This window comes from Sorex araneus, chromosome 5 (genome assembly GCF_027595985.1).
Source record: "Sorex araneus isolate mSorAra2 chromosome 5, mSorAra2.pri, whole genome shotgun sequence".
In the NCBI taxonomy this organism is placed as follows: domain Eukaryota; kingdom Metazoa; phylum Chordata; class Mammalia; order Eulipotyphla; family Soricidae; genus Sorex; species Sorex araneus.
The window spans coordinates 53,121,704-53,144,031 of record NC_073306.1 but is presented as its reverse complement, the minus strand read 5'-3'; the positions used below and the strand labels follow the sequence as shown (position 1 = coordinate 53,144,031).

The 22,328-nt window shown below is 46.4% G+C and overlaps 1 protein-coding gene across 17 annotated transcripts in view; it reads right to left on the bottom strand.

Moving 5' to 3' along the window:
- The window catches only part of EIF4G3 (eukaryotic translation initiation factor 4 gamma 3), a 362,305-nt gene extending 340,972 nt beyond the window's left edge, over nucleotides 1–21,333 (bottom strand). For 7 of the 17 annotated variants that reach the window (XM_055137464.1, XM_055137467.1, XM_055137465.1 and 4 more), the window contains exons 1-2: nucleotides 20,902–21,331; nucleotides 20,445–20,471 (exon numbers count right to left, since the gene is read on the bottom strand). In XM_055137464.1, coding sequence (XP_054993439.1) covers nucleotides 20,445–20,471; nucleotides 20,902–21,083 — 209 coding nt within the window. In that variant the 5' untranslated portion in view covers nucleotides 21,084–21,331. Of the gene's footprint in view, nucleotides 1–20,444; nucleotides 20,472–20,901 lie in introns of all 17 variants that reach the window. The other 10 variants (XM_055137456.1, XM_055137457.1, XM_055137458.1 and 7 more) reach the window with 6 other exon arrangements.
- Between the last annotated feature and the right edge of the window lie 995 nt (nucleotides 21,334–22,328).

Here is a 22,328-nt window from a genome sequence, read left to right as displayed (position 1 = left end):
GTTGGTATTGTACGCATGAAACTCAATTATAAATAGCTATTTAAATCATGTGCCTTAATGTGTTTAGATTTGTTTTTAATATAAAATTTTTATTTTATTTATTTATTTTTGCTTTTTGGGTCACACCCGGCGATGCACAGGGGTTACTCCTGGCTCTCCACTCAGGAATTACCTTTGGTGGTGCTCAGGGGACCACATGGGATGCTGGGATTCAAACCTGGGTTGGCTGCGTGCAAGGCAAACGCCTTACCCACTGTGCTATCGCTCCAGCCCCAATATAAAATTTTTAATGTATAAGAAATAGGTAAAATTAGTTCACAGAGTCAGAGAGACAGCTCAAAGGGTTCTGCATTGATGCAGAAGACGCTGCGAGCACCATGTGGGCCCTGATCACCACTGGAATAACCCCCAAGCTCAGAGCCAGGATTAGCCCTTGAGCACCACCAGGTGTGGCCCATGCTCCCCACCCCATGCCCAAAAAAAGATAAATAGATAAAATTAGTTCAAATACAGTTTTTTTTAAAGGGGAGGATGACGAGGCTGGAGAGAGAGCACAGAGGGTAGGGCGTCTGCCTTGCACGCGGCCGGCCCAGGTTCGATTCCCAGCATCCCATATGGTCCCCTGAGCACCGCTAGGAGTAATTCCTGAGTGCAAAGCCAGGAGTAACCCCTGTGCATCGCCAAGTGTGACCCAAAAAACAAAAAAAAAAGGGGGGGGGGAAGATGACAATATTCTTCTTATTTAGTCCACATGCTAATATCAAAGACCATTTATAAATTACAGGATGTCTCCCCACATTTCGTAATTATGCATTTAGAAATAACACAGAATTCTAATTTTTTAAAGATGTATAATAATAAGCACAAACAAGGGTCATTATAGATAAAAGGGACCTTTGGTCACCCTATTACTATAGAGCAAAGTGGTCTGTGTTATTTTCATGTGGAAATGCCTGCTTCTTCTTCTTTTAGGGGCACAAATACATCCATAACATTCTATATTACAAATTTAAAAGAAGTAGTTCTGGGGCTGGAGAGATAGCACAGCGGGTAGGGCGTTTGCCTTGCACGCGGCCGACCCGGGTTCAAATCCCAGCATCCCATATGGTCCTCTGAGCATGGCCAGGGGTAATTCCTGAGTGCAGAGCCAGGAGTAACCCCTGTGCATCGCTGGGTGTGACCCAAAAAGCAAAAAAAAACAAAAACAAATAAAAGAAGTAGTTCAGTGCTACCAACCTTACATACAGGTTAAGTAGTGTATTTCTCTTACACACAAACCCTCAAAAAAATAGTAGATGTTATTAAGAACTTCAAGTCAGTATGATTAATCATAAGCCTGACGCTGATCCTCCCTCAAGGTCTAGAACAAACATCCCCGGGGGGAGCCACAGAGCTGGCCCGAGTGATCCCTAAGTAGGCTATGTAAAGGAAACAAAGCCAATGTGTTACTTACAAGCTTGGATCTTTTAATAACGGCATTTAAAGAAGACCAAGAAGGAACTCCCTGACTTTCCAGAGCAGCCTTCAGTGCCTTACCTAAAAAGAACCCTCTTCAACTCCACTCTCCAATCACAACACAAAAGGTAGTAAAGTAAGGCCAAATACTCTGCTGTGTGCTTCTGAGATCGCACTTATTTCATAGAGCTGGGCTTGTTCCACAATCTAAAATTTCTGAAAAAGATCAACAATACTGAAGACATCAGTGGCATATGATATATCAGTCTCAAGAACTCAACATTCGGTACTTGATGACATTATAATACTACATGGGTAAGTTAAGACCCAGGTCTTTTGCTTATTTAGTAAGTCATGCTAAATATACTCATAACTTTTTTTTTTTTTTTTTGCTTTTTTGGGTCACATCCAGCGATGCTCAGGGGCTTTGCACTCCTGGCTTTGCACTCAGGAATTACTCCTGGCGCTGCTTGGGGGACCATATGGGATGCTGCGGATCGAACCCGGGTCGGCTGCGTGCAAGGCAAACACCCTACCCGCTGTGCTATCGCTCTGGCACCATACTCGTAACTTTTTTTTTTATGCTTTTTTTTTTTTTTTTTTTGCTTTTTGGGTCACACCCGGCAATGCACAGGGGTTACTCCTGGCTCTGCACTCAGGAATTACCCCTGGCGGTGCTAAGGGGACCATATGGGATGCTGGGAATAGAACCCAGGTCAGCCGCGTGCAAAGCAAACACCCTACCCGCTGTGCTATTGCTCCAGCCCCCATACTCGTAACTTTTAAAAGTAGTTATCATCATACAAAGTCAGCAACTCTGAGTCTGGGAAGACGGCTGAAAGGGCTGGATGCAGTGCATGACTGGTCTGCAGAGGGTACTAGTTCAATCCCAGTCACCAATGCCTCCTGAGCACCACCACGTGTAGTCTGGTGTACCCCAGCACACTGAGAAGATTCCCCCACCACTAACTAAAAACCAAAAATTAAAAACCAAACCCCCCAAATTAGCTATTTTATTTCCACATTTTAAGGAAGGGTTGGGGGACTGAGGAGTTTGAGTCACACCACCAGTGCTCAGGCTGTGTCCAGGGGTCACTCCTGGTAGGGCTCAAGGGACCATATGTGGTGTCAGAGATTGAGCTGGGGTCGGCTGCACGGGAGGCAGGCACCCTGAATCCGTACTACCTCTCCAGTCCCACAATTACATCTTCATAGAATAGCACAATAGTTACATGTCTTTGATTTTGATGGGATTTTTTTCCTCTTTCTGTTTTTCTGGCAGTGCTATAGGGCAGAGTCCTATCCCAGAGCTTAGAGGGTCACTACTGGCAGTGCTTGAGGGATCAGGGAAGCTCAGTGATGGAGCCAGGGATTACCACTTGTAAAGCAGGCGCTCAAGTCCTCTGAACCATCTCTTTGATCTTTATAGCTTTTGTACAAGGTTATCACTAATACAAATCTGATCTGGTTTATTTTTATTTTATTTTTTATTATGGGGCCATAAGCTGCAGTGCTCAGTGGTTACTACTGGCTCTGTATTCAAGAATCACTTCTGGTGTGCTCAGGGGACCAGATGGGATATGTGCTTGGGGACTGAACTCAGGTCAGCTGCGTGCAAGGCAAGCACTATCTGGTCTCTTTATCTTTAGTTTTTTAGAAAAAATTTAGTAAAAAGAGGTAAAATCTTGAGTTTTCTAAGCATTATTCAAAAAGTGGAAATGACTGGATATTGGTCACATAAATTACTTTATTCAATAGGTCATATTTTATAAATCACTGTATCACTGTCACTGTCATCCCGTTGCTCATCGATTTGCTCAAGCGGGCACCAGTAACGTCTCCATTTTGAGACTGTTACTGTTTTTGGCATATCAAATACGCCACGGGCAGCTTGCCAGGCTCTGCCATGAGGACAGGATACTCTCAGTAGCTTGCCGAAGAGGGACAGAGGAATCGAACCCAGGTTGGCCTCGTGCAAGGCAAAAGCCCTACTGGCTGTGCTATCGCTCCAGCCAGTAGCACTCCTGAATTTCAACCCACTTAATGGATTAAAATGCCTGACATGGGGCCACTTGTCTTGCTTGCAGCCAACCCTGGTTCAATTCCCAGCACCATATATGGTCCTCCAAGCATTTCCAGAGTGACAGAGCCAGGAGCTAAATCCTAATCACTGTTACATGATAGACAGACGCGGATGCTTCTTGTCAACTGCCTGTGGCCTGCCTGACCATACTGTATGGCCCAAAAATGATGCTATAAATATCCAAATGGCCCTTGGCAGAAAGAATGTTCTCCTGCAACCAAGGTCATGATTACTCTTGCTTTCTTTCAAAAGTTTTATACTTTTAGTTCTCACATTTAGTTTTCAAATCCATTTTTTTTATTCTTTTATGTACAAGTTCAATTTTATTTTTTGCAGTGCCAGGAATTGAATATATGTGAGGTATGTGTTTCACTGCTAAACCATATCCCCAGTCCCCTGACCAAATTCTTTTACTTGTGGGTATGTAGTTGTCACAGTACCATCTGTTGGAAAGAGTATTGTTGCCTCTTTGAATTATCTTGGCACCTAGTCAAAAATAATAAATTCCATTTTGTGTGTGTGTGTGTATGTGTGTTTGGGCCACAACCAGAGGTGTTCAGGTCTTACTGCTCCTAGCTCTGTACATTCCTGGTCCGGTGTAGGGGCCTGGGTGCCAGGGATTGAACCCAAGTAGGCAGTGTACAAGGCAAGTGCCTTAGCTTTTGTACTCTCTCTCCAGTATCTCTCTGGTCCTATTTTATTTTCTTGTGTGGTGCTCAGGGCTTACTTCTAGCTCTATGCTCAGGGATCACTGCTGGTAGTGTGGTACTTGAAAAGACCATATTTGGTGCCAGGGATTAAACTGGAGTCAGCCATATACAAAGCAAGTGCCTTAACCTTTATACTATCTCCCATCTTTTTGTACTGGGGGGCTGGAGTGATAGCATAGCGGATAAGGCATTTGTCTTGCATGCGGCCGACCTGTGTTTGATTCCCAGCATCCCATATGGTCCCCTCAGCACTGCCAAGAGTAATTCCTGAGTGCAGAGCTAGGAGTAACTTCTGTGCATCGCCAGGTGTGACCCAAAAAAAAAAGAAAGAAAGAAAATTGTACTAGGGGTGGTGAACAGGCTAGAGCCACAACCAGTGCTCAGGGACTACAACTAACTCTGTACTCAGGAGTGAATCCTGGCAGTGCTCGGGGGACCCATGTGCTATCACAAACTAGAGTTGGCTGTGTGCAAAGCAAGCCCTTATCTCCTGTCCTCTCTCTCCAGCCTTTAAAACAGTTGAAATGACACTCAGTGCAAAGTGGAGTCTAAGAACATGGTGCCCCACCCCAACAGGAGCGACACCCAAGCACTGAGCTTGGAGTAGACCATGAGTAGCACCACTGGGTATGATCCATAAAACAATAATTTTGGTTTGTTTGGGGGTGATACCTGACTCTGCACTCAGGGATCATTCCAGGTGGCAGAGGGGATCATATGTGGTGCCAGGAGTCAAATCCAGGTCGGACATGAGCAAGGTAAGTAACCTGCCCACCTGTCTCTCCTGCCCCTAATTTTGAGAAAGACAACTCTGAGCCAGGGAGATGGGTAAAGCAAAGGGTTAGAGCACATCTTTGCTCGGATTCAATCCATGGTAATACATGATCCCCAAAGCACTGCCAGGAGCACCCCCATGTACCATGCCAGGAGAAGTCCCTAAATAGCACCATATGTGAATCCCCAGTAAATAACTGTTAAAATTTTTGGAAAATATGGACATTCCTCAAAAAACTATAAACTGAGCTTCCTTGTGACCCAGCAAATACCACTCTTGGTAATATACTCCAAGGGCCCAAAAGCACACTGCAGGAAAGTCATCTGCACTCCTATGTTCACTGCATTGTGGTACTATTCACAATAGCCAGAATCTGGAAACAATCGGAGTGCCCAATAACAGATGAGTGAATAAAGAAACTGTGGTACATCTACACAATGGAATACTAAGCAGCTGTTTGAAAAAAATGAAGTCATGAAATTTGCTTATGAATGGACACGGAGAGTATCATGTTGAGTGAAGTAAGTTAGAGGGAGAGGGACAGACAGAATGATCACACTCATTTGCAGGATATAAAAGCACAGTATGAGAATCCCCAAAGACAGTAGAAATGAGGGCCAGGAGGACTGGTCCATGGTAGGAAGCTTGCCACGGGAGACGGGGGAGTGCGGTTAGGACAGAGAAGGAATCACTTCACAATGATAGTTGGAAATGATCACTCCAGACATGAACTGCTGAAAGGAGGTAACGTGATATGCATTTTACCCTCTCAGTAACAGTACTGAAAACCACAGTGCCTAAAAGAAAACCAGAAAGAAAGTATCTGCCACAGAGGCAGGCTGGGGTGCAAGGGGGGAAGGGAGTACAGGGAAACTGGGGACATTGATGCACTGTGAAGGGATGGGTGTTGGAACATTGTATGACTGAAACTCAATCATGAACTACTTGGTAACTGTGTATCTCACGGTGACTGAATTTTAAACATTTTTTTAGTAACGGGGCAAAGAATTTAGAAAGATGTTTCTCCAAAGACAAATAGTGAATAAAATACAATGAAAAGGTAGATATTCAAAACCATCTGCTGTTATGCAAATAAAGATCAAAACCACAACAAATCAAAACCCAGTGAGGTGTTCAAGGGTCACTCCTGGCAATGCTAAGGGGACAGTGCAGTGCCAATTATCAAATCCAGGCACTCGAAAGTGTCTCAGCTCTTTGAGCTATCTCCCAGGCCCAACCATTTTTTAAAAAGAATTGATATAGGTCCAGCTATGTGGTTCAAATGTAGAGCATTTGCCTTGCATATGTGAAGCTCTGAGTTCAATTCCCAGCACCTCATGATCCCCCAAACACCAAACCAGGAGTAGTCTCCAGGCACCAGTAGGTTTGAACCAAAAAGATTTTGGGGTTTTTTGTGGGGTTTTTTGTTGTTGTTGTTGTTGTTTTGGGTCACATCAAGCAATGCACAGGGGTAACTCCTGGCTCTGCACTCAGGAATTATTCCTGACGGTGCATGGGGAGACCATATGTGATGCTGGGAATTGAACCCGGGTCAGCCGCGTGCAAGGCAGATGCTCTACCCACTGTGCTATCACTCCAGCACCCAAAAATGATTTTATATATACACATATATATAAAATGTATATATCAATGAACCTTGAAAACATTATGCTAAGCAAGAAAACCTAGCCATAAAAGGTCACACAGGGGGCTGGAGTGATAGCACAGCGGGTAGGGCATTTTGCCTTGCACTCGGCTGACCCGGGTTCGATTCCCAGCATCCCATATGATCCCCTGCATACCGCCAGGAGTCATTCCTGAGTGCATGAGCCAGGAGTAACCCTGTGCATCGCCAGGTGTGACCCAAAAACCAAAAACAAACAAGAAAAAAGGCCACACAGCATTCCATTACATGTAATATCCAGAGCAGGCATCTCTGGAAGCAGATTTGTACAGCAGGGAAAACTGAAAAATATTTTAACAGGTTTCTTTTTGTTCTGGAGACACTCCCAGAAATGTTCAGGACTTATTCCTAGCTTTTCACTCAGAGATCACAGCTGATGGGCTCAGGGGACCATAGAGTGCGCCAGGGATTGAATCATGGTCAGCCATATGCAGGGCAAGTGCCTTACCTGCTGTACTATCTCTCCGGCCTCAGTTTAACAGGTTTCTTTGGGGAAAGATAATAATGGTCTAAAACTGATTGTGCTGACACCTCTACTATTCTTTGGATTTACTTAACTATACTTATTAGAACAGATGATTTGAATATTTAACTGTATATATTAAATAGGCACTTTGTAGAGCATTTGGAGTATATCTCAATACAGACATTTTTCTAAAAGATAATGGCTGCACACAAGCAAAGTCTAACTTCTTTTTGGTGTTGTTTTCCTTTTTGTTGCTTTACTGGGTCACACTCCCAGCATGATACTCGGGGGATCACTTCCTGGCAGCACCTATAGTGTGAGGGTCAAAACTAAACCTCCAGGAAGGCTAAGAGAGATAGCTTGCCTTGCTGCCACCCAGTTTAAATGCCCAGTTTAAAGGACTGTGCTTTGGGCTGGAGCGATAGCACAGCGGGGAGGGCATTGCACGTGGCCGATCCGGGTTCAATTCCCAGCATCCCATGTGGTCCCCTGAGCACCACCAGGAGTAATTCCTGAGTGCAGAGCCAGGACTAACCCCCTGTGCATCACCGGGTATGACCCAAAAAGCAAATAAATAAATAAAGCACTGTGCTTTAAAAAATACTTTCCTGGGCTGCAGAGACAGCACAGGGGTTACGGGGCATGCCTTGCATGCAGCTGCCCCCAGTTTTAAAATCTCCCAAGGCACTGTAGGGTGACCAGGGTAATAGCCAGTACCTCACCATCAGGTCTTCATGCTGAATTGCTAAACTAGTTGGCCAAGAATCTCTGGGAGGGGTCCCAGGGTAGGCCAGTTTGGGAATCTATGCTCTGGAATCTGAACCCATTATCTGGAGCCCATTATCTGATGAGGAACAACTGGCCTGTTGTTCTTCTCACATGGTCTGGTTTTGCTACATGATGAGGCACACACTGGCACCCATGGTCTGTATGCTACCATGGCCCGCCTGGCCCATGAATGATGTTATAAATATTTAAATGGCCCTGGCAGAAAAAGGATTCCCCATCCCAGTCTTGAGTCTACCACAAGAATCCTCCACTCCGACAAAGGAGAGGAAGAAAAGAAGGGGGCAGAGAGATCGCTGAGCTGAATGAGCACATGTTCTGCATGTCAGTAGCCTCAGTTAGATCCCTGAGCACCTCCCAGAAGTGACTCCCAAGCACAGAGCTGAGAGCATCCCCCAAATAACTCTGTGTGGCCCAAAACCAGAAAGAAAAGAAAAACCCTCCAATGAGCCTAATGATGAGGATTCTTACAGTAACCCATTATACAACATGTTTATACCACAACAAAATGTTTATGCTAATAACTCAGCCACCCCTCTGCTCATCCAAAATTTTATTTTCAGTATTCTTCCATTGTTTTAAAATTCCTTTTCCTTTAAATTTCTGGTTTCTATTTTTGGGCCACACCTGGCAGTGTTTGGGTGCTATTCCCAACTTGATGCCCAGGGAACCATGGCATGTTCCTCAGCATGCAAAGCCTGCTCCAGCCCTTGGTGCAATCTCCTCCAGTCCCATCTTTTTTGTCTGTGTTTGTTTTGGGGCCACACCCAGTTGTGTTCAGGGCTTACTTCTGGCTCTGCACTCAGATCAATTTGGTGGGGATGGGGTACCATAAAGGTATACCTTATGATCTCTTGTGATTTTTTCCCTTTTTCTTTCAATAATTTCAAATTAAACTAATACGTCTTGAAAATCAATTTTTAAAAAATCAAAGTTAAAGCCAGAGAGTAGGGGATTAAGGCACTTGCACTGCATGTGGCAAAGCCTGGTTCAATCTCCATCCCCACAGAATCCCCTGAGAACCACCAGGAGTGACTCTGAATACATCACTAAGAATGAGCGTCCAAACCCTTCCCACAAAGACACATACCACAATGTTGTGTTATTTGAATACAATTAACATACTGAGTGGTTTTTTTCTATGCATTTTTAAAAATTCCTTGACTTGCTTAATCTTAAAAAAAATGTTTAATAGCAACATTTGACTATAAATGTTTTCTCTTTTTGGCTTTTATCAACTCTAAACCTCAGAATGTATACTTCTTTTTTTTTTTCTTTTTAGAACTTATACTTTTAAAAGCAATCCAATCACTTTAAGACAGCTTTGCAAACTAGGCCAATGCTATTTTATCTCAAAGGACACTATGGAACTATTTAATTACACATCAGTGCAAAAACAATTTTAGGACAGCTTTATATGTTAACAGTGAATTGTGGGAGTATATGGAGAGAGACAGTACAGCTGGCAATGTGCTTGCCTCAAATGCGGCCGATTAGGGTTCAATCTCTGACACCCCATGTGGTTCCTGAGTATCACCTAGAATGATCCCCAAGTGCAAAAACAAGAGTAAGCCCTGGGCACTGCCCTTTGTGGCCCAAAATTTAAAAAAAAAAAAAAAAAAAAAAAGGAAATTTTGGGGTGGGATTCACAGTACAGAGAAATGAGTTGCATGCTTTGCATGGCATGCAGCTGACCCAGGTTTGATTCTCCCCCACCACATTTAGTTTCCCCCAAGCCTCAACAGAAGTGATCTCTGAGTTGTAGAGCCAGGATTACGTTTTGAGCACAGCTGGGTATAGCCTCCCCCCTCAAAAAAATAAAAAACAGTGAATTATGCAGATACTTCTCAATAAATAAACTGCACTTCCACATGTCCCAGTAATTCCACTTACTGGCATCTACCCGATACCCCAAAAACACTATTTCAAAAAGACATTTACTCTCCTATAATCTTGACAGCGTTATTCACAATAGCCAAGATCTGGAATCAATCTCAGTGTCCAAGAACAGATTTAGATAGAGAAACTGGTATATATGCACAATGGAATACTACTCAGCCATAAGAGAAAACAAAATTATGTTGGGGCCAGAGAGACAGCACAGCAGGTAAGATACTTGCCTTGCGAACAGTCAAGCTAATTTCTATCCCTGGCACCACATATGGTCCCCAAGGCCTGCCAGGACTAAACCCTGAGCACAGATCCAAGAATAAGCCCTGAGCAGTATCACACACATCTCCCACACCAAAAAAGAAAATTTTAAATCATGCAATTTGCCACTATAACGATGGAACTGCAGGGTATCAAGCCAAGTGAAGTCAGCAGAGGGACAGATACAAAATGCTTCCCCCTCATATGTGCAGTATATAGCATGGGGATCCAAGAGGGCACATGTCTTGAATGTGGTGAACCCCAGTTGAATTCCCAGCACCCTATACAGTCCCCCAAGCCATGCTAGGAGTGAATCCAGAGCACAGAGCCAGGAGCAAGCCTTGAACCCTGCTGGGTATGGTCAAAAGACAAAAAAAGAAAAAACTAGTATGGGAATAGCAAATGACCAAAGTCAACAGAATCTGAAAGCTGATTTACAGAACTGAGCATACCAAGGCTGGAGGGTAAGAAGGTGGTAGGGAGATAATGATAGAAGGGAGCAGATACTCTGGTGGCATCTGCTAGGGTACTTGCCTTGAAAGACAATTTCGGGGCTGGAGAGATAGCACAGCGGGTAGGGCATTTGCCTTGCACGCGGCCGACCCGGGTTCAAATCCCAGCATCCCATATGGTCCCCTGAGCACGGCCAGGGGTAATTCCTGAGTGCAAAGCCAGAAGTAACTCCTGTGCATCGCCAGGTGTGACCCAAAAAGAAAAAGAAAAAAAAAAAAGAAAGACAATTTCAAGGGTCTAGTGTTAGAACATTGTACACGTGAAACCTTTCATTAACAGTATTGTAAATCACGAAGCTTTCAAAAAACAAATATTGAGGGAAAGAAAGTAAATTGAGGACTATGGATGTAGCTCAGTGGTAAACCTGGTTCATATGTATGAGGCCGAGTTTGTGCATGCCACCATCCCCACTTTTTTGAGTGGGTGGCCAAAAAAAAAAATCCATTTTGATGCCAGCACTATGTTAGCCCTAAAACATCTTAAAACTGATTCCCAGGGCTGGAGAGATAATACAGGGATAAAAGCACTTGGCCTTGTATGTAGCTGGCACCAGTTCAAATCTCTGGCATCACGAACAGTCCCCCACGTCCAGCAGGGGTCACTCCTGAGAAGAGCACACTAGCACCTTTGGGTGTGGCCCCAAAATTTAAAAAACGCAAGAATAGTAGAAATAAGTACCAGGAGGCTGTCTCCATGGCTTGGATGCTGGTCTCTCATTCTGGGCAACTCAGAGAAGGGAACACCAAGTAAAATGTGGTTGGAGGTCATACGGGGGAAGGGTGACGCGTGCCGTATGTAGACTAGAGACTGAACACAATGGCCACTCAACACCTTTATTGCAAACCACAACACCTAATCAGAGAGAGAAAACAAAAGGGAATACCCTGCCATAGTGGTAGTGTGGGATGGTGGGGTGGGGGGAGACGGGACTGGGAAGGGTGGGAGGGACCCTGGGTTCACGGGTGGTGGAGAATGGGCACTGGTGAAGGGATGGGTTCTCGAACTTTGCATGGGGGAAACATGAGCACAAAAATGTATAAATCTGTAACTGTACCCTCACAGTGATTCACTAATAAAAAAAAAGAAAGAAAGAAATATGGGGCCGGAGCGATAGCACAGCGGGTAGGGCGTTTGCCTTGCACGCGGCCGACCCGGGTTCGATCCCCGGCATCCCATATGGTCCCCCAAGCACCGCCAGGAGTAGTTCCTGAGTGCAAAGCCAGGAGTAACCCCTGAGCATCGCTGGGTGTGACCCAAAAAGCAAAAAAAAAAAAAAAAAAAGAAATATAAAAATTACCAAAAAAAAACCAGCCAACAAAAAATAACCAAAACACATCCCCAACTCTAACTTAATAATCAACAAATCACCTTCAAAAATACCTAATTTCTTACTATTTGCCAAACACTGGCTAAGGGTTGGCAATTCAGCAGTGAACAAAATAGACAAAAACCTCTGCCTTCATGGTACTTACATCCTATTGATAACATTTAACAAGAATTTAACTCATACAAGTTAAGCATCAGAGAACACCACACTGGGCTTGAAAAAGTACAAAACAACTACGAGTTATAAAGGCCATAAAAACTGACAATTTTCAAATGTACTTAACATAGCTTAAACTACCTCAAATTTCAGCAGAGGCTTTATTTTAGAAGAGTGAAAATCTTCTGGTTGGCAGCAAGCCAAAAAGCTAGGAGCCATTTGAGAAGTCAGAAGTAAATTGCAATCCTATAGTACTGCATGGATATGAATCTCAGTTGCAGTTTAGACACTGAAGCCCTGTGCCTGGCTAATAACACGGACATAACTAATTTCCTGTTACATTAACTCAAACTATTGTTCCTAAAATAAGAAGATTGTCTTATCACAGAAGTCCATTTCAGAACTTACTTTCCCTTCAACCCCCAATATACTATCATCACCCAGAATATGTCAGCAACTAACCATCCTCACTGTTCAATTCAGTCAGGCATTTCAACATTCATTTTGGCTAAATCTAACATTAACAGGAGAGAAAAGAGACTTTCCCCCATTTCTCCAGAGGCTTCTTATATGAATAAGCTGTCTTCCTCTGATCCAGAGTAGCGGGCTTCTATTGTCTATAAGCCACGACAGACACATCTCTGAACATCAAACAGGAAAACAATAGGACTCTATAAATTCTTCCCTCTACTGGCAAGAACAAATCCTTCAGAACACAAACCATTATGATACAAGAGTTATTTAACAAATGAGTCTAATCACTTTATTTTAGAGCAGCATTCTACAGCCTGTTTGCCCCTTTGGACCAGTATCTGTCCTGTATACCAATCTGCACAACAGTAGTTACATCCAGGGCAGAAGACCGTTGGTTTTCAATCCTACACCTGCATACTGGCACCAGTCCACAGTCCACTGGTTGAAGTACACTGTTTTAGAGAAGGGAAAACTGATTATCTAGAGCAATTATGAGACTTGTCCAAAATAACAGAGCTATTAGAAGGAAAGAGCTGGGACTGTAGATACAGTAAGCAAGTTAAGCCAATCACCTTACATCCTGCAAACTGATTCAATCCCTGGCACCACATATGGTCTTTTGAGCACCCCATGAATATCCAGGTATGGCCCAAATACCAATAAATAAAATTAAAAGAGCTAGTTCCAGAGAAATAACTTGAGGTGAAACACATTCTCTGAACACAGGAGCCTCAGGTTTGATCTCCAGCCTGCAACGTCCCCCGAACAGTAACCCCAAGCACCAAGATGGAGATAGCCTCTGAGCACCACTGGGTAGAGCCAAATAAAATCTGACTTAAATAAATGGGGGCAGGAGAAAGTTTAAAGCACTTGCCCTGCATCCCTTCAACCCTGGTTCAATCCCCAGCACCACTGGAAGTGACCCCTGAGCAGAGTAGTCACCCCTGAGAACAACTGGGAATGGCCCCAAAATAAATAAGTAAAACAAGATATGCATCACCTCTTCTTCCCATTCCCACATAAAGAAGCAAAGCTTAGTAAAAAGGACATTCATGGGCTTTTTAAGCCTGCCATGCCCTGGCCTGAATAGCAGAACAACACTTGGGCAACCTTAGGAATTTTCACCTCTGCACTTCAGATTCCTCTTCTGTAAAAGGACAACATCATGGCTGGAGCAAGAGTAAAGCAGGTAGGGCACTTACTTTACACACATCTGACCTGGGTTTGACCCCCAGCACCCCAGCTGATCTCCTGAGCACTGTCAAGAGTAATTCCCGAGTGTAGAGCCAGGAGTAACCCCCAAGCATCGCTGAATGGGTGATCCAAAAAACAAAAACAAGACAGCACCTACCTCATTAGAGCTTTAGTTTGAGGTAAGAGGCTTCCCAGGTGGCTCTTAGTTTAGGGGTACTCCCAGTGACAGCCTGGATATATCATCCAGAAAGTTCAATGCTCAGCTCAAATGTGTGGTGCTGCTGGAAACTTAGGCTGCAAGGGGAATCAACAGGCCATACCCACTGGTGCTCAGCCATCAGGGATACACCCAGCAGTGCTCAAGTTTTTGTGATAATTAGGTAAGAGCATGTATTTACAACTTCGAGAACAACACTCAATAAATATTATTACTAGCCCTGTCAGGAGTGACCCCCAACACAGAGCCAGGAATGTATTTTCCTGAGCACCACCAGTACTATAACCACCCCACCACTGCATTCCAAGAAAAGACCCAACACACCTCCAGATGTGGCCTCTTCCCTGGCAAAAAAACAAGAATGAAAACAGAGGTTGGTCAAATGTGATAGCCTCTCAGTATCTATATTGCAAACCATAATGCCCAAAAGTAGAGAGAGAGTATGGGGAAAACTGTCTGCCATAGAGGCAGGGGGAAGGTAGGCATGGGAGTGGGGTGGATACTAGGGACATTGGTGGTAGAAAATGTGCACTGGTGGAGGGATGGGTGTTCAATCATTGTGTGACTAAAACTCAAACATGAAAGCTTTGCAATTGTATTTCACGCTGCATCAATAAAAAAAGAAAAGAAAAGAAAACAGAGGACAGGAAGATAAAACATAAGGTAAGGTGCTTATCTTGCACACAGACAACCTCAGTCCAAGTCCCAGCACTCTTTCTTTGGGGGGAAGGGGCTGTCACATTCGGCAATGCTCAAGGGTTACTCCTGGCTCTGCACTCAAGAATTACTCCTGGCAGTGTTCAGGAGATGACTATATGGGATGCCAGGGATCAAAGCTAGGTTGGCCGCATGCATGCAAGGCAAATGCCCTCCCTGCTGATCTATCACTCCAGCCCACTCCCAGTACTCTTTATGGTCTCCAAGAACTGCCAAGGGTCACTCTGGAGCACAGAACCAGGAACAGGCCCTGAGCACTGCCAGGTGTGACCCAACCACCTCTGCCTAACCCCCACAAAGAAAATAAATGACTGAAACACAGGCAGGCAGGCATATGTGTGAGTGTGCAAGCATGAGAGCGCACATACACACAGAGTACTCTTTTTGTTTGAGGTTTGTTTTTTTTTTTTTTGGTTGTTTTGTTTTGTTCTGTTAATTTTGGAGCCACACCCGGCAGAGCTCAGAGTTTATTCTTGGCTCTGTACTCAAGGATCACTACTGGACATGCTCAGGGGATAATATGTGATGCTAGGGATCAAACCAAAGTCAGTCACATGCAAGTGCCATAATCCCCGTTCTATCTTCTGGCCTGAGGAACACCTGTTTTTAATATATGTCACAACTGAGGCAAAAGAGCTGAGGACACAGGTCATTTCAAGATCAACACTGTCCTTCTCCAAATTTAGTTCTTTCAAACAACCCAGTGCCCTGATTTTCAAAACCAAATTGGCTGCCCCAAAACAGTAACTAGACTCCCCAGAAGTATCAGCAGAAGCCTGAGAGAAACTAGATCCTGAAGTTTTAACATAAAGAGACCTCTACGTATCATAATAGCAAAAACTGTTATTTTTAAGTCAAAACTATTTGGACACTTAAATTTAGATTAATTATCTGAAGGGTGAGCAATCACCATCAAAAGGGGTAAACTTTTTCCCTTTGATTTTTAAACCATACTGGACAGTGCTCAGGGCTTACTCCTTGCTCTTAGCTCAGGAATCACTTCTGACAGGCTTAGGGGACCATATGGGCTGTAGGGGATCAAACCCAGTTTGACCACTTGCAAGGAAAGCACCACACCATACTATCACTCCTGCCACAAGGGCTAAACTTTTAATGGGTGTCCAGGAAATATAAAATGTATACAACATTTTCTATGATAGACAGTTTTCTGTGAAGAGGGTTTATCATTTCCTCAAAAGGTCAAAACTGGGGGACTGGCGAGACAATGAATGGTTGCCTTGCATACAGAAAACCCAGGTTTGATCCTCAGCACAAGTGATCCCTAAGCACTGCTGGGTATAATCCAAAAACAAACCCAAAAGTCAAAACTGAGGGCCACAGAGATACCTCAACAGGATGAGCACAAGCAGGAGATCCAGGTTCAGTCACCCAGCAACACCTGTTGCTACCAGAGAGCTACAGGAAGCAGCACCAAATCAAGAGTAGCCACCAGCACCACCAGGTGAAAAAGTCAAAGGGTCAGGCATGCAGGGATGTAGGAATGCTCGGCCAGAGAGTACTTGCCATGCACATACGAGATTCGGGTTCTTCTACCCCTGGCACCACAAAAGGAAAAAAAAAAAAATCAAAGTCGGGCAAGGAAAATGGCTCAAGCTGTAGAGCAAGTGCCTAGATCGTAGGAGTCCCTGGGTTCAATCCCCAGGACCACAGAGGCTATCACAGTACCATGGGCCCTGCCTTGTATCGACAGCTTTGTCGGCACTGAGCACCAAATCCCTAAATCCCATACTGCCAGGCTGAAAATGTATGGGTGTAGTTTACCGAGTGTCTGAGCACTGCTGGGGATAACCCCCCATTTAAAACAAATCCTAAAAAAAAGGCATTGTGGTCCTTTATATGGAGAAAGTTAAGAATCATTCTTGGTGGGCCGGAAAGATGGTTCAAAAGACGGGGGTACATTCTCTGCATGTACTGTACACCTGGACCACGATTCCCCAGCCCCCAAAAGAGAAATCACTCTTGGGGAGAGCAAGATGGCCCAGCAGTGAGGGCACTATGCAAGAGTGAGGCCTGAGTTTAAAGCCCCAGTTCCAACAGCACACTGCAAGTGTCATCCCCGCACCTCTGCTGCTGGGGCACAGCAGCTCTGCTGGTCAGCTGTCTGTAATCCCGGACACCATAAGCAATACCTTAGCTAGGAGAGTGCACCAAAGGATGTGATCCCAGGTGAGCACAACTAAAAAGACGTGTGAGCACCACCAATATGTGTGCCACTCAACTTGAGCAACTGTGAACAAACACCACAGGTATGCGGCCCCTGGTGAGAACCATAACCAAGCCTGTGTCTACATGCATACTGGGGTGTAGAAGCCAGGCAACAAAACAACAGCAGGACAACTCTGCACAACAGAGAGTTAGTGCTGCGGGTAAGGCTCCTAGAGTTCATGACACCAACACTAATAAGAGCCAGGGACCTAGCCCCTAAGAATCCAGGTGTCATCAAAACAAAGAAAAGAAAAGAAAAGAAAAGAAAAGAAAAGAAAAGAAAAGAAAAGAAAAGAAAAGAAAAGAAAAGAAAAGAAAATTCAACAGAGGGGAGGGAGGCTGAAGAATGGCTTGGACCAGGAAGACAGCTCACAGGACTGGATCCCATGCTTTGCACGCAGAAATCCACACCACAGAGTGGCCTGAGCACTGCCAGATGTGGCCTGGTGGCTGCCAGCACCACTGAGCCTAAGAAGCACTCCACTGCCGGGCCAAGGCACTAAACTTCAGGCCCTCTTAGCCAGGCCAACCCCCCAGGCCCCAAGCACTGTCTAGGAGGACCCCCTAGTGCCCCCTGCCAAAAACAGATTCTCAGGACCAGAGAGACAGACGTAAGGTGCTTGTCTCGCATATAGGTTAGAGCCCCTGCACCAAATGTTCTCCTGGGCACCTCAGGGAGTCCCAGGAATAGAGGCAGGAATAACTCCAGGAATAGCCCCCCGAGTACTGTGACCCAAAAACAAACCAGAAAATTCTCAACAGGAGCCGGGGCAATAAAACAGTAGGCAGAGTGCATACCTTGCACATGGCCAACCCAGGTTTGATCCCTGGCATCAAATATGGTTCCCAAAACCCCGCCGGGAGCGATCCTTAGACGCAGAGCCAGGAGTAAGCCCTGACCACAGCAGGGGGTGGCCCCAGAAAAAAAACAAAAATAAAACAAATTCTCAACAGAGCCTCTTAAAATTTAATCCTGAAAAGCTGGGCTAAGCAGGGCTGGAGCAATAGTTTAGCAGGTAGAGCACTTGTCTTGCATGCACCCCATCTAGGTTCCCTGAACCTTGCCATGATTAATTTCTGAGTGCGGAACCAGAAGTGACCCCTGGACATTGCCAAGTGTGACCAAAAAAATTATTTTTTTTAAATTGGGCTAAGCGTATCTCAAGGCAAGTACTCTGAAGTGTCAATGTCATGAACAATTCACATTAAATTATGAGATGAAAATTCAAGTACATTTCTCCTTCCCATTAGCACGTTTTATATCAGCACTTTTCACATCAGGGTTTATTGCAGTTCCACCCTTACTATTCCTTACCCATCCTCCACCAAGCCCCGTCTCATGCCAGGCCCCAGCCCTTGACTCTTCCCAGTCAAAAGCTTTAATGAGCTTGTCATGCTATACTGACGCCTACTTATTAAGCAGGTTTCCATTTATATTCAAGTCTTCTACACAAACATTTCCTTTACTGAGCACAAAGTGCGAATGAAGGACACATTGTTATGTTAATCTCTTTCTAGTTTTTGTTTCTGTTTAATTTACAAATTTGAAACACTAGCTAGTGGGGTGGAGAGGCAGGACAGGAGGTAAGGTGCTTGCCTAGCACATGGCGTGGTGGAAGCTAGATCCCAGCTAATCACTAGAAAAGTCATTTCCATCAAATACAAATTCCCACACTCCCCCAAGGTAGAAAAGCAAAAGTGCTGTATTTCTATTTTTAACCAATTCTCCATTACCACTGGTATCATTTCACCATTGGTACATTCTAATAAAATCTAAGTTACTACATAAGCCTTTATATTTCAACAATCATCACTTTTCAGTGTGTAAAGAGATGGTAACAGTGATGAAATACATCAAGAAAAAAATTAATTTTAACTTGGCTGAGGTAAAGTCAAAAGCTAAGGCTACATAAAACCAAATATTCTATACTACAAATAGGTTTAAAATTTATTTAAACCTACTCCGGCAGTTGAAATGTACATCAGAAATTACATTTTATATTTATCCTCTTTACAAGTGCTTCTTCTGTGCAAGAGAAAATTAACTTTTATGTTGCAATCAACTCAGAGCTTTTTAATAATACAGAGAAAAAGCACACTTGAAACTCAAGTCACAGCTCTTTGTGCCCAGTGAAATGCCACTGAATTCACCAAACATTGTCATATTCAGTACTGTGGTCCTTATTACTTTTTTATCAAAAATAAATATTATGGATTCCCTTCATTTCTGCTTAATTGCCAAATCATTTCAAGGATGCAAGGCAATTATAGATCATTTAATTGGTGGCAGTATAGAAATGTACAGTCCCAACCAAGCACTTGGCAATTAAGGAGAAAAAAACAACATCATTATTAGGAACTTAAACTCATAAAGCACTAAGTGAAGATGTGAAGATACACTTTAGGAGAGCCAGCAATGAACAGCACTTTGAGATAGGAAACCAGCCACCCTCTTTCCCCTCTAGTTTAAAAAAAAAAAAAAAAAACAGCAAAACTAACCAGATTCGCCTGGAACAACACTAGGGTATCACAAAGCATTCGATCATCAAACAACTCCTCACTGAACAGAATCACACAGAATAAAAACATTATGAAATCAGTACACACATCACACTGGAATGGAATGTATCTTCACTGCACCACTCTCCCTGGAATGAAAAATGTAGACTAACAATATTTAAAGAACAGAGAAAATGACACTTGAGAGAAACCCAAACGGATGACCTGAAATAACTCTGAAGGGGGATGCCTTTTCCTTCTCAAAGTACTGGACACAGACAAGAATCAAACTCCAGGCTGTGAAAGGATCTGTAGAACTCACAGCAGGACGGCTGTTTGTCAAACACCCTACTGTCCAAAAGTCAAACACGGTGACACAAACACAAAAACACAAAACAGCTAACACCCAGTGATCACTTACTGATTTACACAAATACAAGCAACGGGGGAGGGGGCGGGGGGGGGGATATGCGCTTGATGAAATGTCATTCTCTGATGGGGAGAGTGCCTCTTAATTTCCAGATTTAAGCAATGCAACGGTCTCCCTTCACTGGCGACTCGGATCAAGCAGCAGCTTAGGCCACCAAGTCTTGAAATTCATCAAAGCGTTGCGCTATTCCACCGTGGGGCAAAGGAACAAGAAACTGCACTCACCAGCCCCCCACTCCAGACTTCCCCCCCCCCCCAGGGGCCCGAGGGTCCTGGGGGCATAAAAATCTAAGTGCAAATTAAAGCCCTTTACACCGTCCTCAGCAGCAACACCACCAGCCTTCCAAGAAGTGAGACTTTTTTGGGGGGAATGGGGGGGTTGGTGATGGGTAACGCCAGTAAACTTCCTTTTCCTCTCAAAAGGTCAAAGACGGGGAAGCATCCGGTGTCCCATTTCCTCCCGAGATCGTGTTCCACCCCAAAACACAGCACAATTCCGCCCCCGCCCCATCCCCAAACAACACGAACCCGAAGGGTGTGCTTTCTGCATTCGCCGGCGGAGATTTTAAAAAGCCAACTTACCTCGGCGAGGAGCTGGTTCGTTTCACACAGGAAATTTACCCATCAAGTTTAATATCTACTCATGATCACCAGGGGAAAGCCCACCGGGCCCGCTGCAAGGGGGAGCGGCCGCTGGGGAGAGGGGTGGGGTGGGGTGCAGGGAAGGGGCTGGAGTTGCGGGGTGCAGTGCTCACCACATGAGCGGGGGGAAGAAACCTTCCCTGCAGGGCAGGCACCCGCAAATGCGCCCTAGTAGAGCGGGGCTGGGGGAGGAGAGGGGCTTGGCGGAGAGGCGGGCGCGGGTCTCCCGGCTCTCCCGGGGAAGGGCCGCGGCCGCCGGCGCCAGGGGACAGCTCGTTTGCACAGTCCGGCCGAGGGTCCCAGGGTCCCCCCGCAGTGCCGCTGCCCGGGAGCCCCGGCACCCCCCTGGCCTGCGGCGCGGCGAGCCCTCGGGCCGGCAGGAAGGTGAAAAGGATACTGTTGGGGCGCCTGGGTCTGGAGGGCCCTGATGTTCGGGTGAGGAGGGGCCGCTGCCGCTGCCGCCGGGTGAGGAGGCGGTACCGCCGCCGCCGCCGCCGCCGCCGCCGCTCCGGTGCCGGGTCCGGTTCCTGCTGCAGCCGCTGAGCCTGATTTCAGAGCCGGTTTCTGCGGTAAACTCATGGCAAAGCGAAGCCACCAACCCCCCCAGAGCGGGACCGGGCGCGCCGGGGTGCAGGGGCCGGGGGCGGCGGAGGGGCGGGGCGGGGGCAGACCCGGGGAGGCGGCGGGCGCGGGGGGCCGGGGGGAGGCTGGGAGGAGGAGGAGGAGGGGGCCGGGGCCGGTCACACACGCCCTCCGCCGCCGCCGCCGCCGCCGCCGCCGCCGCCTCCGCCGCCGCCGCCGCCGCCGGCAGCAGCAGCCGCCCCGCGGGCCAGCACCACCGGCTGCCGGTCTCCGTGACAACGCGACCCCAGGGGGGGGGCCGGACCCGGCGGGGGCAGGAGGCGGAGAGACCGGACCTTTCACGGCAATATCCTCATGGGCCGGCGGCGGGGGGTCTTTATCCCCCTCCCCGGGGGAAGCGGCGCCCTTCTCGGTAGCGGGGCTCAGGCGATGCCGGCGGATTTTCTTCACTCAACGAGCAGAGCATCCAACATGGCGCTGCGGCCGCCTCCAGCAGTCCGGCAGGACGGCCGCTCGGGAAACTTCGGGCCTTTTCGGAGCGGCTCGGGAGACCGAGGGTGGGAAGCCCTTTCGGCTCTTTCCGGAGACGGCGAGCGGTCGGGGTTCTTCGGAGACACTCGGGGGCGTCTTCGGCCACCGTTCGGGAGTGCTCTGAGGCTCGCTCGCTCGCTCGGGAAAGATCGGAGCAGGGGGGCTTCCCAGGTTCGCTGCGGCGGGGATGCCGGGAGGAGGGAGAGACCAAAGGCGAGGTCCGGTCTGGGAGAGCCCTCCCCTCTCGCCCGGTCTGGGAGAACAATGGTAAGGGCCCTGCAGCCTGCGGTCCGCAGAGGCGTGGAGCCTGGAAACCTCGGTTAGGGTAGCAGGCACCGCTGCAGCCGCGCGCAGCCCGCAGGGTAGGAACCCGCCCGCCGCGGGCGCTATTAGCATAACAAACGCCGCTGGCCGCCCTTAACAACGCAGTTCAGGCCCTTTGTGTCGACACGTCGCCCTCGTCCACCCTGCCAAGTGGAATTCGGGGGCCCCGTGTCCAGGGTGCACGGAGAGTAAAAGTGACTGGCCCAAGGTCACCCAGCTGGGAAAGGGCAGACCCAAATCTGGATCTAAATTCCACTTTGGTCTGGATGACTTTTTTTTCTGCCTCCCAAGTTGCCTGGGAATCTTAACAGGCGGCCAGACTGAAGGTTCCGTGGATGGTTCAGTGGATGGATTCTGTTTTGTTTTGAGGGTTCTTTTTTTTATCCC